Genomic DNA, 17,836 nt, shown 5'->3' on the forward strand with positions numbered 1-17,836 from the left:
CCCCTCTGGGCCCAAGGGAGGAACGAGCTGTCTGACTCGCCAGGAGGGCCCGCGTCCTCCTACAGTATCATTTACGCCTGTGCATGGGGAGGGCCGTGCCGATCAAGTGATGTCTGCTGGGCTGTTCAATTGGGCCCAATGGTATCATGGACGAATGTATGACGTTACAACGCATGCTTTTACCACGCGGTAGGTAACAACGCGTTGTAACAACGACCGCATATTTACCACGCGTGGCATTACATGGCAAGTCGTTTCAACAACTTGCGCTAGGTGGCACGCTGGACTTAGGAATAGTATAAATTACTATTCCTACACCAGTTAGCGCAACAGCAGTGAAGGTGTTGGATTTAAAATCCAACATATTCCCTTGTGTTGCACGCCACCTAGCGCAAGTCGTTGAAACGTTTTGCTATGTTAAGGCATGTGTGGTAACATCGCTGTCGTTGTAACGACCGCGTTGTTATGAACCTAAGTGGTATTGCCAGGGTTGTAAATGCTGTCTCCCATCGTAGACACCAGCGTTGGTCAGGCTCACAGTTTAGGGTAGGCCTCCCAAGGCCTCCCTCAGCAAGGCAATTAGTGTATTGGAGAGCAGCTGCGTCCGACTCCAGTGCAGCCACACATCCTTGTCTTCATGGCTGGACAGGGCCTGTCTTCAGGATGCTTTACTCGGCAAGGCGAGCAGCATTTTCAAGCGCGGCTGCCTTAGTTCCCAGGGCAGCCTCGCAATATCTTGTGTTGTGGCTGCATGGGGCCAGTCGTGGGCAGCCAGCCACCGCCTCCGTACCCTGTTGCGCCCGGCCACTCTGTGTTGCAAAGGGGCCCGCATTCTGAGCCCCTGCAGCAAAGTCCAGTGAGGTGACTGCTTTTTTCCGGAGCCGGAGCCAGGGCGCAGGCGAAGCCATGAGGCAGGGCCTGTCGGGTAAGTTGCCTGCAACCTGGTCAGCTCCATCAGGGGTCATTCGGGACACCACTGTCCATCCACAGTAATGAGGAAGAGACTCTCCTTTGGTTTGGGGGACTCATAACTACTCTCCGTAGTAGGATGAATTTAGATGGTCACAGTGTGGAGCGGAACGTTAAGAAAAAGGCGACTGATTCCGGCACCATTTTAGCCACACTACCTCAAAGGTTACTGACACTCTGGATGAAGTTCAACAAATTAATTTCACGTCTACTTATAATTCTCTCATCTCTGTAATTTCTTATTTTTAGCCACTGTGCACTCATGAGTATTATCATATACATATACCAGTACTGACATCATGAAGAAAAATGCAAAAGGCCAAATTCACACTCAAGTCGGAGTATTGCCTTTTATTGAGTTACGTGTTTAATATCATGAGATGCCAATTTGGAATGTTTTATTCTAGCACCATGCATGGATAGGCCCTATCTGATATGCAAATCAAAGGCCTTGATTACAGAAGCGGCTGTTGTTCGGGCTGAGTGGTGGAGTGGCGGGGGATGGGGGATGAATGACGACTTTAAAACAACAAAAAACAAAGAAAAAAATAACTTACCTGGTTTATCACCGCTCTTCTGCTTCTCTCCAGCACAGGCTTCCAGAATCTCCTGCGGACAATCCTGACACTGCCCTCATGCTGCATGAGCGTAGCGTCAGGATTAGACTATGCACCCTCGATTTGCGCTCCCAGAGAAACTGGGAGCCTGTGCCTCCTGTCTCCAACCCGGCAACGCAGCTCGGGTTGGAGAGCGCTTCAGTGCGCATGTCGGTTTGGCCGTCCAAGATGGCCAGCCAAACCCACATGCGCACTGGCAACAGTGCCCACCACTCCCCATATGTGACTTCCCCCACGACGGCCCGCCCCCAAAACTCGCCCGGTAGAGAAAAATTAAATATTATTAAACCTGGTTTATTATCATTTTATTATTACATTTTTGCAGCTGCTGGCGGGGGTAACGCTCCTCTACCATAGCGGAGGAGCCGCCGCTGCTTGATTACGAGTGTCCCAGAAAAATTGTGGACCAGTGCAAACCCTTGTTTGGACTGGTGTCCCAATTACCGGTTGGTCAGATTTTTCAGACTCCTTAGGGAAGTTTAAACCTGCTGAAATTTACCAGGTGAAAATGTCTGAATTTTGGTGCATGTAGTACCAAAATCCCCTATAATTTGTCCCATTTCAAATTTTAAATGTCAGTATTTGTCACATGCAGTAAATAACGATCCCTGGGATGGTGTTATTTATCAGTGTGATAAAAACTGCAGTTACAGAGGCACTCGTCTTGTTACAGAAGGGAAACATATCCTTGAAGTCATTGTAGAGAATTCACTGCCATGGAGCTCTGCAAATGTATCTATCAATTGTGCTGCTGGTTTTTACAACAGAAACAAATGCCATATTAATTTCATTATTATTTTTATTCTACAAATTATTTTCTTTGTGAACTAAGGGGTGGGGGAAAGAGTATTTGTGTGCTGGAAACTGATTTGTATCAAATCTTTGTATTCTCATGCAGTTAACACTCATTCACACTGCATTACATTTTTTTGGCTGCATTCATTGTCATAGAGCCTGTTAGCTTATTTGATTTGATACAAGTTAGGTTCCAGAGAAAAACACAAAAAACAGACATGCCCCATGGTAAATGAAACAGACTATAGGACGTGTGGTTGGTGACAGCTGATTCTATTTGTGCGGTGCAGTTCCTTTTTTCTAGAACATCACAGGGGTATTGTCTTATGGCTTTCCTAGATAAATCAGTGTAAAATGTAATAACTGGACCCCCGATTCCTACTGAGTTTAGGTTGTGTGCTCATGCAGATGCCTGGGTTCATGTGTTTTGGAGTGTGTGGGCTATACATGTTGGGGCTTCCATTGTGTGTATGAAGCCACCGAAGCAATAGGATGCTCCAGCTGCTTAGTGGAGATCAAACTTTGCTATCTCCCTTTGCAGCATTCCCCCACTGCTGTTTTTTCTGATCCCTCAGTATTCATTCTAAGGATGGAACTTGTGTACTCTGACTGAAACAATGCACCTGTTCCTGCAGGTCAAAGTGCGACCTGAGAGAGAACTTCACTTGCACAAACACTTTGGCATGATGGCCAGACCAAATGACACATTCTGCATAGAAGCAGGAGTAGGCTATATTCCAACTTGCATCATGTGTTCTATGCTGGATGCAGGAAACATCTACCAGGTATAAACAAGAGGCAAGCTGATAGATGGACTCACCTACTGGCTGTCATGCAGATGTGGGTACTTGAAAAATAAATTCACCATGCAAGGCTAGCTTTCACACCAATATTTGGGGCAAATTTTTAATTTTGAGGAACACTTAAAAGCATTAAGTGACTTAAGAACTTGTAAAGTATCAATTCTTCACCTTTTGACTTTAAGAACCTTTGCACAGCTTTGTGTAGAAAGATTCAGACGAGAGACAGAATCCATGGCTGTCTTACTTCAGTTGATAAGATATTCAACTGCTACCTCTGCTGAGAAGCATATAGACAGACTTGCATACTGACAACATTCCTTGCTCTGCCACAGGGATCCCATATGCTGCTGGGAATTATTTAGCGATGGTGAGAGCAGGACTGGAGATTACATTATTCATCAACCCAACTCAAAACTGAACACCGGAACACCCAGTACCGAAGGTTCAAGACCAGCATCTGACTTTGTATGAGGCACTCCGTGTGTTTTCCCATCACTGGTCTGAGTCCCTGCATTCTACATATGTGAGGACATCATGTGATACTGCATAGGCACCCTATTATGTGGCCCCCATCTTTGTGAGTCCCTTCACAGACCTGAGGACATTTTGTGATCCAGTGAGAGGCATTTCTGAGGAGGCCCATCACCATTGTGAGCCTCTACAACCTGCAGGTGCAAGTCTTATATGTAATCTTGCATGTGTATCCATCACTCCTGTGAGACCCCTGAAAGCCGGCCGTAGCTGTATCTGACAGCCCACATTATCGATTCAACAACTGTAAGCTGTAAAGAAGACTCCATCTTCTCCTTCATGCCTGCGACCATCATCAAGATCAGTGAGGCTTTCTGCCAGCTGCATCGCCCAATTTCAATCTGCCACAATTGTGTACAACATGAGCCCCCAAGTGCACGCAGTGATGAAGCCCGATCAACCATCATCTGGTCTGCCCTCATTTGTATGGGACAGTGTCACTTACTGCTCCCCTCTTGTACCAAGATCAGCACACCTGGTATGGCAGACTTCCTGAACTCCTCTGTGATTTCCCAAACACTTCAACGAGACTTCAGACCAGTAAGATACATAGCCGGTAGACAAAAGAAGACGTTGTGCTTGGCCAATGCAATGCTAAATTCTTGTACAATTGCAACCCTGATTTCCCCAGGTACACTTCCCCTGCTGCCCTTGAAAGGCAGCAGAAAGGTAGTTGCTAAGATAATGCAAAGTGAGCTATTTGCAATAGAACTTCATAAAGTTAAGAAGAATGTTTGCTTACTAATAATAGTCTCAATCAATCAATCAGGTTTCTTATAAAGCAGGACAACTCACCTGTGAGGGTCTCAAGGTGCTGAGTGAGGGGGTTGAATCTTGGTTCAGTCGAAGAGCCAGTTTTAATCCTTTTTATACAAAGAATACCCACTGCGTGGACAATCTGTTCCTTAGGAGTGTACAACCGAAAGTCGACCTTGACTGTTCAATCGTGGTACCTCTGACAGACGAATCCTAAAAGGGAGGCCCTTTGCATTTCTGTAAGCTTACAGTAGTGTCCAGTGTCTTCATTTACAGGGACAGCAGCAGTATTTGTTACCAGGATTACCTACCTGCACCTGAGATGTCGAATCGTCAAGTCAGAGAACTCGTTTGACAGTACAACATATATGAGATGACGGTGGAACCATGGAGTCAGTACTAAGGATGTCTTGAATTTGCGTGTTCATCCCTTTTCAGAATAACAGCAGATATTTGTGTATCTGATAAGTCTTTTTGTTAAAACTGTTGTCTCCCTCTGTTTATGTGGGCAGCTTGTAATGACTCTCCTATGTTTATCCTTCCTTCTTTATCTTCTTTTCTTTTATGCAGTTGATTTCTGAATATGTCCCTTTATCCCTGTGATCTTTCCTTTGTAGCGGCACTGTCTGGGTGAAGCGTTACATAAATCTATCAGCAATGTAAGTGAGGCTTCTGCGCTAGGGCATGAATGCAATGCTAATGCTCCTGCACACTGTTTAAAAGCATTGCTTCAAAGCTTTCTCCTCCTGGACCACACTGATAACGGCAATGCATATGTCATCTGAAGTGATGCATCTGGTTAACCTGAACTTTCATGCCACATCCGTTCATTTGCACTAATGCATGTCACTTGGCATCCAATGCTGCTAAAACCTGTAATGCATTCAGAATTTGTTTCACTGACCAATCAGATCAGGCTTGGAAGCTGTACAGTTTCATCAGATCAAGCTCACAGTGCATGAAATTTAAGCTTTGATTGAGTTTATGATTTGCCACAAAAAAAACCTTTCTCCAACCCCCCCCCCCCCACACACACACACACATACACACACACACACTTGAGAGTGAGCCAGAGGTTGGGCAGAAATAGTTTGAAATTATAATTCAGCCATTCTTCAGAAATTCAGAGATGATTTATTGATGTTATACAATTTGTATTGCAAACAGGGCTGGAGATGAGGGGGAACCACTTGGTTTCAAGACCAGACAGCTGCTGGGAAAACAATTAGGCATCTCTCCTGTTTGTACATCTTATGAAGAATGTGCATGAAATGGCTCCAGTGGCTTGCTGTAATTTCCCTTTTGAAGAAGCATTTCCCTATAGCAATTACCTCAGATTCTGTTTACCTTAACACCAGGTGATAATAGGAGAGGACAGCTCAGCAGATGGTTCCACCCTGTTACATTACAAGGTCCTTCTCTTTGACCTAAGAGTAGCATTCCAGATGCTCACCATGATATAGCTAGCAGGGGCAGCCCATAATTGCTGTTATTCTTCATAGGGCAGTCCTTACTTAGACAACTCAATCTACGGGACCACTCCACAAACATATTAATTTACCCAGATTGCACATGATCCAGTGAACTCTATACCTGTGATGAGAGAATTAACAATGCAGCTTACGGCTCTCTAAGGCCATGAGAGACAAAGTACTATTGCGCCAGTCTGCCAGCCACTTCTGGCCTAGAGAACTTCAGAAGAAAAGTTGCAGGATGCTGCTCCATGTCATCATCCTGAAGACTTGTGTGATCTCCCTTGGGGTAATGCTGTTTCTGCCAGTTCTCCTGGAGAAAGGTTGCTATGCCATACATTAACACCAGCTCTGAAGGTTCCGTCATGGACTAGCAGGAGGGTACTAAGATCATCCATCTATTCCACTTAACCCTGCAAAGATGCAAGTGTGAACTTGCTAGCACATCTCTTCTGTTAGTACCATCCAGCAGAAGTGAAGACCTTGGAGCCAGAGAAGCTAAGCAAGCTTCATCACAACCTAACTCTATGGTGACTAAACTCCATGGTGTCAAACATCTAGGCATGTGGAACTTTCCAAAGCCAAATGTTGTGTTGCCAACAAGGGGCTCATTTCTGAGAGGGTTGTGTCACACTTGCACCATGCAACATGTAACATGCGTGACACAAACCTCTAAGTCAGATTTTTGAAGCCACTCAAACTCATTTTGCATTGCTAGGAGTGGCTTCAAAATCTGCAGTAATGCAACGCTGCATTGCGTTACTCTGTGGTGAGTAGGCGTTTCGAGGTATCTCTTATCCTTGACCAGGCCAGAATCCTGCATGTACCACAGACGGGAAACAGTCCATCCCTGACACGAGGGCTGATTCTTCACCTATCTCCTTATTTTATTACCTAAAATCTGAATTGTGGTGGTTTAGTATTAACCCTTTAAGTGCTGCGGTCGGCCAACGGTCGTCGCGAGCACTACCTTGCCAGTGCTGCGCACGACCGTTGGCCGACGGGCCAGCATCCGTTATTCGAACGTTCAGCACTGGGCGCTGAACGTTCGACGCTGCTAAGGTGTTAAGCGCTGGTATACAATTCCCTCCTCTGCTCCTCGAGCTTTGGCATACACACTCATGGAGCTCTTAGGCATTCTGTCTATATATTTGTGCAAAGCTTACGTCGTTTGAGACTTTAATGTTTTGTTTAAGGTCCTGCTAACAAGTCAGAGAACCACTTTCTCTGTATTTCCTTTGTTCTGTAGCTCTCTCAAGGGCTAAAGAGAGTGACCCTTACAGCTGGCTATGTCCTAATTCTCATTTTTTGTACCACTACATTTAGTACAACTAAACTGTTAAGGCTTTGGTGCAGATGAATGAATTTTGTTCTATTTAACATCTTTTTCCATGCTACCTTTTCTTGGTCAGGACACCGTCTCAGTTAGGTCACACTAGGGCAGATAGGGTTTTTTAATGAATCGCTGTATGGTAATCGCAAACACTAATGTACAAAAGTGGGTTTTATACTTTTTGCGATTCTCATTATGTCGTAAAAAGACCTACTTCATGAATATTAATGAGGTAGGTCTCAGTTTGCAACCCCTTGGGAATCTCAAAAATCACAGGGCTGGTGTCCTGCTGGGGTCCGTAAACCACAATGTCTGTGATTGCTTTTAAATAAAGCAAACGTTTTTGTTTTTTTAATTCAGCCCGTTTTCCTTAAAGGAAAATGGGATGTGCTTCTACGGGATTAAGACTCCTGTTTTTCGCTTTGATAAGCTGGTTTATCAGGGAGATTAGGTGAGCTCTGTGGTCTTTTCATAAATCAACAATGGTCACTAGCTTTTATGTTAGTTGCTCTCATGGAAACATGGTCAATTTGTCAGTGTTCCTCTCTCTCGTGTAGCAGCATCACCATATATATGTATTACTGACTGTCCTGTGAATGGTTGGGGACGGCGGGGAATGACATTTTGCCACAGAATCGAACAACTCAAGAACACTGTGACTCTAGAATGATCTGAACAATTCTTCTGCAATATCCCTGCAAAGAAGAATATTAGTCTTTAGCTTATAATACAATTATCAATTACCTAAAAAACTGGCTGTCTCTTTTTCCCTGCTGGTTATATGGCCAAATATGTAGTGCAGCATTCCTAACAAAAACAAGCACAAGGAAAACCTTAATTTATTCCCTCGGGGATTTTAGAAGCTTAACTTTTCTAAATGATCAATCACACAGCGAGCAACAGAATTATTGCATTTGTTCAAATGGTCTGTTACTTCAGAAAACAGATCTTTTAAGGAATTTTCCACAGAAAACAACTATGAATTAAATCTATAAATCAAGCGGCATTCCAGATGAGAGTAAGTAGAGAAAAAGAGAATTATGCTAACCTAAACTCTTAACTGCCCGCTTCCATAGCAGACCAGTTCTGAAAAACAATGCGCACAAATCAGACATCCAAGTGGTTACTAAAAGGAGAAAGACTCTCTCAGATCTTTCAGATACTTATGGCCAGTAAGCAGTCAATCACAATCTTCCTAAAATCATGATAATCAAAATGTCTCAATTTCTGGGCAGGAATATTGTGTAAATGATACACATAGATTATCCTTAAGCGAAAATACGTTAAAAGGGCAGCAACTATGGGTGCACATAGATCACTGCATACAGCATACTTCAGTGTACTGTGCAATATTGCTGCTACGGTGTACAAAAAAATTCCGTCCTGTGGAATATCTCCTAAAATTCTAATGACGAGGTTTAGGGAGCCGAGAAACAAGGCAAGCAAGCAACATAACATGGTCAAACACTTAGTAGGACTGGAAAACCCTCCATTTTGAAATGTTGTCTTACCTGATTGAGATATCTGAAGCAGTTTCTCATGCTGTGGAAACTGAAGTGTTACAGAGGCATAGCTCACGGCGCACCAGCCAAAGGAGGACCATTTTTACGCCCTCCAGACTATGGTTTTATTATTCATTGTCAGAAGTGTATATTGACAGGTCTCCACATGTTTTCATCAAATCAGACTGTAGAAAAATATACTACTCTTAAATACACAACATTTGTATGACCTTTGGTGGGACCATGATTGCTGCTGTTCTCTCCATTTGGTCCTGTGGCACAGTAGATCCATTTGAAAGCAGCTTGTTTAGATCAGCGTGCGTTGCATGCATTGGGGCTTGTGGGAAAGTGGATTATTACAAGGGGTGGATGGTAGTCCATTAATCACTTTCTTTGTTAAGTCCAGTCAAGTTTCAATAATTTAAACCTGAGCTCAACCCCTTGTGGCTATGGCATAGAACAGACAGGCTTAACTTAAGAAAATGGATAAAGCATTCAGAAGTTCCAAAGCAGTTAAAACGTCAGAAGCACAGAACAATAAAAATACCATTCCAATGTATAAAAATAAAGAATATTTTAAGGAACAAAATTACACCAAAACAACAAAAATCTAAAAAGGAGAACCAGCGATATCAATTGTTAACATTTTAAATGAAAATAGAGCCAAAAAGTGTTACGCACCAACTTCAGTCATCTGGTTGCACTTGAACCTGGGTGCGATTTCAGGCTGACTGCAGTGGAGCTCGTGCCGGATACAGAAACCCGATTTGTCCCGGTCAGACATTTTACCTTCTTACGTAGTATCTGAAACAGAAGTCAAAAGCCCTTAGCAGAGCAAGGCAGCAGGCTGTGGCTAAGAGGAGCTCTATGAGTCCACATGGCCATTGGACGAGGTCCTGATAAAGCAAATGAGTTTTGGTGGGAAAGCTCAGAGCTGGAGAAATTCTGAATTTGCTCCCAAAGAAGGTCCCTCCCCTGCCCAATACTTTTGGCGCCTTCGCCCAGTGAACATTTCAACGTTCAGACTTCAGCACTTTTCTGAAGCTTGGATTCCTTCTGCGAGGCAATTATACAAGCCGTTGCCAAACAGGGTTCCATGAGGACAGATACCTTCGCCACGGAGTCCCGTTAAAATTGATGTGCTGCTGCAGAACAGCTTTGGATGGGGGTAGCCTGAATCTTTGACCCACATGCTTAAACAAATACAAAGAAAGTGGTCCGAGTTTGAGCCATCACATATAGGCTAGACTAATCCAATTTGTTAGGTCCTATGGTGTGCCAGGTTGGTGTAGTCTACGTTTCGACTCCGTTTTTGGTTAAGGGTTAGTCGTGCCTCGTGTTGGGGTCTTCCTCAGGACAAAGTGAAGTAGGAGCACAATTGTGAAACGGTCAGCGTCTCAACCGTCTATTACTGTTACTAGGGAACATGTGTACAAGCTAGAATGTAAGGGTCTACTGATTTTACTGTGATGTTATCAATGTCACACCACCTTTACCCAGTCCCTCACGTACCCTACCACGCCTATCCCCTTCTTTTTCACTGAGAGCACTACTCAAGTAATGATTTGAAAATTACGTTCATAACTTTGATTGTAAAAAGTTATTTTTCATGTGAAAAAGTAATTGCGATCTATACGATTGAAAAATAAATGCAATTAGACTTGGAATACTAAAAGCTTTATGGTTTACTTTATCTATTAAGGCAATGAATAATGAATGATGATACATGTATGTGGTGAACGCCTGTATGGTTGAATACAGCTTCACAAGGACAACTGTTCAATAATGGCTCAAACTCGGACCACTTTCTTTGTACTTACCTAATGACCCAGGTGTATGAGTTTTTAGGGCACACCCCGTTAAAACTCAATACCACGTGCTTAAACAGCTCCGTTGGATAGACTTGGCAGGTTTGTCCGGTCCTCCTGAGGTCGTTGGAGCAAAAAAGTTTCTAAATCCCAGGTTTTTCAGAATGTTAGGAGAACTACACTTTGACAAAGCCAAAAGTCTGAGGTCCTTTCGAGCCGCACTTCAGTGTCACGACTCACTCCAGCAGAAGCCACCAGTCGGATCCAAGGCAGGTCCAGGTTAAACTGGTCAACTGCTCCCTTCAGGTTAAGGGCTTCTAGCAGCTTTTTGTTTCCCTGTAGCATAAAAGGAGGTCAGCCAGTTGGCCCTTGGAGACCACTTGTCGATCCCGGGTACAAGTGGGAGCAGGTCCATCCTTTCAGGTCTCAACAGCAGGTACAGTCCTTTTTTGTCTTCCAGAGGTACAGTAGTTTTCTGAAGAGGGTACCCAAGAGTGCCACATATATTCTTGGCACTAGCCAGTGGGTGGGGGTGACTCCTGGTCCCTCCCTAACCAATGTGGAAAAGGTTCCCAGAGGTAACCCTGCCTATGTTTGCAGCAGTTTATGTGTGCCCTACATCAAATAATCGCACAGTGGCCAGAGAAATGAGCAACCACTCCTCTGTGATCACTGAAAACTCATTCTCGGGGCAGCTCCTCTCCCATAGGGATTCCTGCCTGACTGACTAGGACACAGGAGGGAGCAGGCCCAAGTGTTACCCACATCTGCACTTTGAAGTTAATGTTATCATCACAGCCAAAATGCTCATCCTGTCAGAGGACAGACATCTTCACACACCCAAATCCTTTGTGCCAGCTCTGAGAGAAAGTTCACATTTCATCAAAAAGGCTATTCAGTTCCTTGGTGACAGCTGGAAGCTTCTGCAAATGAGCTTCTAGACGTTTTAGGAGATAAAAGGTAATTTTTAAAAGTACCATTTGCTAAATATTTGCTGCAAATCTTGCTTTACCAATGGATTTGGCTTGTTATTAATATCTCAAAAAGTCCAAGAATAGACTTTGTAGTTGTTTCTTAAGCTGAGATAACATTATCAGTGTTAATATTGTACCCAAGTGCTTTCCTATGGAATGGCTAGCTCTGCTACAGTGAAAAAAGCTTGTAGCCCTGTCATTGTAAGAACAAGTTTAACATTTAAAAAATGTGCATGTCCTACTTTTAAATACCATGCACCCTGCCCAACGGGCATTTGAAACCTACTTACTGGTGATTTATTAATATTTTAAAGGAGGGTTTAGGCAGGTCAAAGGGGATTATTTTGACAGGTCGAAATAACAGTTTTACAACTGCACAGACAGGCTACCGTGGTAGGTCTGCAGTCATGTTTTGCATTGTCATGTTAGTGGTGGCACAATGTGGGCTGCAGTTCATTAGTGCCATTTAACTTATTTGCCATGGGTACACTTCAAAGCAAATACTGAGGACTTGCACTGTGGTCTGGTTAGCATAGTCCCAGTGCACAGAGTAAAAAAACCAGCAGCATCAGTCCACAAAAATGGGGGTTCGGGTCATGCAAAAATAGGCATTTCCTACAGGGCCCAACTTCTGTTTGTGCCAGAATTTAACCAAATGTCCCATTACTCTTCAGACAGGTTCTCTTCTCTTATTCACAGTTCTACATTTGAAACGTTCCCAGCTTGGTGTGATGGCTTTTTCCATCATTACCTCCTAGATTTGGAACAATCTCCTTTTGGTCCTATAAAAGATGGTTCATCACACTAGTTTCCATAAATTTCTGAAATCCCACTCATTTTGTTAAAGGCTTACTGTAAACACTGTCTTTTCGATCAGTCAGTCCTAGCTCCAAGATGCTTCTGCGCAACCTTTGCACTTACAAAACAATCACTGTTTTTTCAAGAGAATGGGTCTGTCCATGTAGCCTTAAAGATGGTGACCCAGTCTGTCTGGCTTGTCTTCTACAGACACTGCTACATGGCATTGTGTGTGTTCTTCGTGGTGTCCATACGTGTGTCCCCTTTGTTTTGAATTCATTTATATCGGTTGCTTTGCCTTTGTCTTTCATTTCTTTCTGTTGATAGGGAGTCTATTGTGTTTCAAATGGATTTTTCAGTGAGTGAAGACGACAAACTTTCATGAAGATGTATCTTGATGCGAAGTATAGAAATAAACTATATTTTTCATACCATTTAATCATCAATTATTTTTTGCGGCTCGACAGCAAAGGTTTTAAGCTGGGGATTGCCTTTGTCCTGTTTATTTCCTTCTTCTGTACCTCCCAAACAATTTTAAAGTGGTGGAAGTGAAGTAAGGGGACATATAAGTTGCACATCTGTGCTAAATTCTGCACTTCTGGTCTTAAGTATCCTTGCTTAGAGGGACAGACTTTCTCTCAGTATAGCTTGGAAGCTGATAACATACCCAGATGATTAACAGTTTTTAAGAAACAGAGGTGAATAAACAAGACGGTGCATGGTAGGAACACAGGTTCATCATTGTTCTTTCTTTCAAAGCTTTTGCTCGAGTTTCATCAATAGAGTGTTGTTGTTTCTGTACAACATGAGTGCTCAGGACTTTGAGGCAGTGAGCAGTTATTTTGGTATTGTTTCCGAACTGTCCACCTAAATCAGAATCCCAACCCCGGCGCTCCAGGAAATTTAGGGCCTTTTTCCCTTATAGCATATTATGCCAACTGCTACTTCTGTCATTCTATAGAGGGATTAATGGACATTATTTTTGTTTTTATGCAGTGGTAGCCATGCTAGAAGTGTAAACTATGGGGCATATTAGCAAGGACATGCGGTATTTTCCGCAAAACACACTTAGCGTGTTGTTTTTTTATCGCCGCCTATCGCCGGATACTATCGCAGAGATAACACGTTATTAGCAACGTTTCTTTCTAATGCAATAAAATATCCAGTGATAGCGGCTACCAGCGATATTCACGCATTAACGCCAATGGGGGCCTAAAATGACAATCCACCCCCCATTAACAGCACAGGTAAGTAAGGTCTTGAGCAGGCGTTAGATTCTGGCGATAATCGCGCTTAGCTTGACTTTTTTAATCGCACAGCTTGCTTTGTTAATAGGCGATAGCAGTGTTAGCGACTGCTTTCAGGCGCTAACAGTTTGGGTACGCCCACTTTGCATGTCATTAGCGTTAAATATCGCTGACATGCAAAGTGGGCCCCACACCGGTCGCTATCGCCTGAAAGCTGTCGCTAACTGCTGTTAGCGACAGCTTGCTAATAGGGCGACAAAAAAATTGCTGCTTTAGCGGCAAAAAGTGCAGCTAAAGCGGCGATGAAGCCCTTATTAATATACCCCTATCTTTTATGTTCATCTAAGGGTTTGAAGGTTCCTGCTTAGGACTTTGGGACTGATTGACAGTTTGTCAGATAAGGCTTGGTAACAAACGTGACGGATATCTTGTCTGCTTTATTACAAGTGCCATAGGACAAAATGCACTCTGTTCTCTCTCTAGGTTATTATTAACTATTAGATTTTGTCGCTTTAAGTATATTCTGTCAATTAGTGGGCAGCTTTGGCTAGCTGTGCCCAAAAGAATTGTTTTGATTTTTCATGTCATTATAAGATGATAACCAAGCCCAAAATATATGTTTTGCCGCATAAGGAGTAGATCGAATGAATCGTACATTGCTGTTACATTCTGTGACAATGAGGTTCAGCTGCATGGCTTGCTTTAACACAGTGGCTGGAAGAATGCCCTTTTATTCGAATTTGCTTGTCTTGTTGCCAATGTCATCCTGAGCTATTGCTTGTTGAAGTAGGAAATGAAATTTGTAGATGGTAGTGTTAAGTTCTTATAAACGATACCGTATGATGCCAGTGTGCTATTTTCATGCCTTGAGCTTCAAATCTTTCTTTGTAAGACATGTCTATGAATGCCAAGAACATAAAATTATGTATTGATTTTCCTTTTGTGCTCACGTCATTTATCCTCTGGTGTGCTGCTGTTCTTGGCTTAGATTTCCCTGCTCAAACAGAACCTTGAGATGCAGCTCTCCCAGTCGCAGACGTCATTGCAGCAGCTCCATGCCCAGTTTGGTCAGGAACGGCAGCGCCTTACCCGGGAAATGCAGCGACTCGAAGAAGAACATCAGCAGAAGCAGAAATCCTTGCAAGAAGCCCATGAAATTGCATTCCAGAACCTGGAGGGATCTAAACATCTAGAGCAAAAGGCATGTGCATCTTTTATACCATGCTGCTCCTCTTCTGTCTTTGTTCCCTCTAACGGAATGCTTGCAAGACACTTGGCACCTACATCATTACTCTAGCAATTGCATCGCACTTATATAAGCTTGTTGTAACACTTAGGACAAAGCGAATGTTTAGTACATCTATATTGGATTTTTGAAAGTGCATAATTCTGTGCATTTAAACCATTTACATGTGCAATTTATGTTTTGAATTAGTGGAAAAATAGATAACTGACCCGCGTTATAATTTTCTGCATCAAAATAAAATGTAGATACACAAAATAACAAATTTACTATCACCATTCTACTCTGGAGAAATCAGCAGATGTGGCTGATTTACTATAGTCAGAATTTTAGAAGAGAGACTAGGAAAGAACATGGGTGATTCCATCAGAAAGACAGTTGGTGGCCTTTAAGAAGGTGATAAACTCCCAAAAAGTTGTAAAAGTCATAAACCATCCCGGAATTTACCTCACCCAGCTTGCACTTGCACACATGCTCTTCCAAAAAGTTTGAGAAAGTATGCAAATAGCGCAGAAGAGTTTACTGAACACACCCAAACATTTGTGAGACTGAGGAAAACATTATGTACCAATACAGGTCTCACACCTGTAAGTGTGGGGCGGCAGTGGTGTACTTAGATGTCAACATCTTGCATAGGTATCTATGAGTATTTTTGTGCAGCCCCTAAAAGTCTGAGATCTACACATTATAATCATAGTGTGTGATGAGTAGATTTCCTGTTGCTGAATCAACCTCTAAGTTCTTGAAGGTGCTAGATAAGAAAAGAGCAAAGTTGTCAATGCTTGTTTTACTGAAGCCCAATAAATAAAAAAATATTCTTAATATGGAGTTCTCGTGAGGTGATCAGCAAATTATCTGTAATCCATTAGAGTAGCACTATAACCTAAGAAGTAATTTTTTTTTTATTCTTATTTTTGTTGCTTCTTATACATTTGGTTCATATGTTCTAATTTCGCAGGAATATGAAGATCGCTTGCAGCAGGAACATGTAAAGGAACTTCAGAGTGTAAAAGAGGCTCATAGGCAGGCCATGGAGTCTCTCCGGTTAGAAATGGAGCAGGAACATCAAACTCTGCGTTTTGAGCTGGAAGATGACGGGAAAGCCATGCTTGGTAACTACTTCATAGCATTGTCACTGTGTCAAACGAAGGCTAATGGGATTTTGTGACTTTGGTTACCTATTCAGCTAGGAGCATGGTTGTGTTGCCACTTCAAGAGGCAGTTTACAATTGCTCAAGCAGAGACCTGAGGCAATTGTTTGATAAACTGTGAAGCAGATTGTGAGAGGAAGGTCTTAAATTAATGAACAGGATGAAATTAACTTCTCAGCGAAATGGAAGCCTCTAGCATCTTAAAGTTAACGAAAGAGTTTATTATGCATGTCGGTCACTGATACACATATAAGTCACTGCCAGGGTCTAAATCTAGTTATTCATAGCTATGATGTAGCAACAGTTGCTTCAACATAAAGGAATTTGAGCCTGCATCTGAGAGGCCTTGCAAGAAAGCCTGTCATTGTGGCAATAGTTCTCTTCTCTATTGGAGAGAAGAGAGCACAACTATGATGTGGAAAGGAGGGAGATGGCACAGAGGGAGGTGTGGATGGGTGACATGAGCCCAGGTAGTATCTGTATATATTTAGGTGGGGGTGATTGGATTGAAGAGGGCGTGGTGTGGTTGGCTGTCAGAACACTAAGGTGGTTTTTCATATTTGGGTGTGAAGGGGGTGGTGAAGAGGGTGGTGTGGGTGGGTCGCAGGATGCCAGGTAGCCTTCTGCGATGAAAGTGGGGGAGATGATTTGGGTGGGGATGCATCACAGAAAATTGTAGTTGGGTAGCAGTCAATAATGGGGATTATTTTCCCTTCGTGCTTCTGAGGAACATCATAGACAACTTGAGCTTTGCTAGATGTGTTAATTTGACGTCAGTCAGAACCACTCAGTGAAAATGATCCCCCTTATTAAAATAACGCATCTGTAATTCTATAAATTATTCATTGTAGTAGGAGCAATGGAAAACATTCCTTTCTAAGTTTGTGTGTCCTTAGTAATGAGACAAAAGATGCTGCAGAGCTGTGGCTGTATACAGCACATTTCAAGCAACCTCCCTGAACTGTCGCTCTGCTTCATCCCAAAAGGTTCCATTTAGCTCTGATGCAGTGTTCTTCATCAGGTGCTCCCCTCAGCCTCTCATCACTAACGTTGTAAACTATAAAGATAGGGATGCGATCCTTAAAGGTGCAAGAGAAATGGGGGATCTTTCCTTTTCAATCCACCCGTATCCTAGTTTTTCCAAACAATACCCACCTGGTTGAGAAACAAATAAAATCATTCAAACTGGTCAAACAGATGCTACAGGCAATGAATCTTACATACATGCTTAATGTGCATAGCCAGACATAAAGTACTCCACTACTCGCACTCCTTCTACCTTGATTCTACTGCGACAGCCGGAGCTGGGTTGCAGACAGTGCTTCATTTGCAAAAGAATGCATGCTTGGGTCCAAGGTTTTGCTCATAAGCCCGTGACCCCCACTATTGAATGTCAGGGTGCCGAATATCAAGGCTGCAGACTCTTGATTCCACCCCATACCTTTTAATCCACCAACACTTCAAACCCCTTAATCTCCCTAGAAACAATGGTAACATTTCTTTTGAACTCGTAGTCTAGGGTTATTCATTGTTGATTTAAACCTTACTTACATACTCTAGTAAACCTGACCTGTAAGTCCGGGTAATTGCTGATTTTATTAACCCCAGCATCATTTCCATTTCATCATTCTCTGCGTTGTCCAGGTCACATATGCTTCGCTAAAGAAGACTCGAAAAAATGATCTCAAAATGTCAAGAACAGGAGCATTTTAAAACAATAAAGTCCATGGTATAGGAGATTTGACCAAGCAACTGTACCCCTAATAGATACACAATCGTTATAGAGAAGCAAGTTCGCTGTTAGAATGATTAGGCCAAAGTGCTGAAGAATATAAAA

General features: G+C 42.9%; 1 protein-coding gene across 4 annotated transcripts in view; it reads left to right on the top strand.

The window, feature by feature from the left end:
• Window positions 1-17,836, top strand: part of FAM184A (family with sequence similarity 184 member A) — a 499,679-nt gene that overhangs the window by 405,705 nt on the left and 76,138 nt on the right. For 3 of the 4 annotated variants that reach the window (XM_086926730.1, XM_086926731.1, XM_086926732.1), the window contains exons 10-11: window positions 14,594-14,806; window positions 15,807-15,960. In XM_086926730.1, the coding sequence (XP_086782856.1) occupies window positions 14,594-14,806; window positions 15,807-15,960 (367 nt within the window). Of the gene's footprint in view, window positions 1-5,088; window positions 5,131-14,593; window positions 14,807-15,806; window positions 15,961-17,836 lie in introns of all 4 variants that reach the window. The other variant, XM_086926733.1, reaches the window with a different exon arrangement.

This window comes from Lissotriton vulgaris, chromosome 6, assembly GCF_964263255.1.
Source record: "Lissotriton vulgaris chromosome 6, aLisVul1.2, whole genome shotgun sequence".
In the NCBI taxonomy this organism is placed as follows: domain Eukaryota; kingdom Metazoa; phylum Chordata; class Amphibia; order Caudata; family Salamandridae; genus Lissotriton; species Lissotriton vulgaris.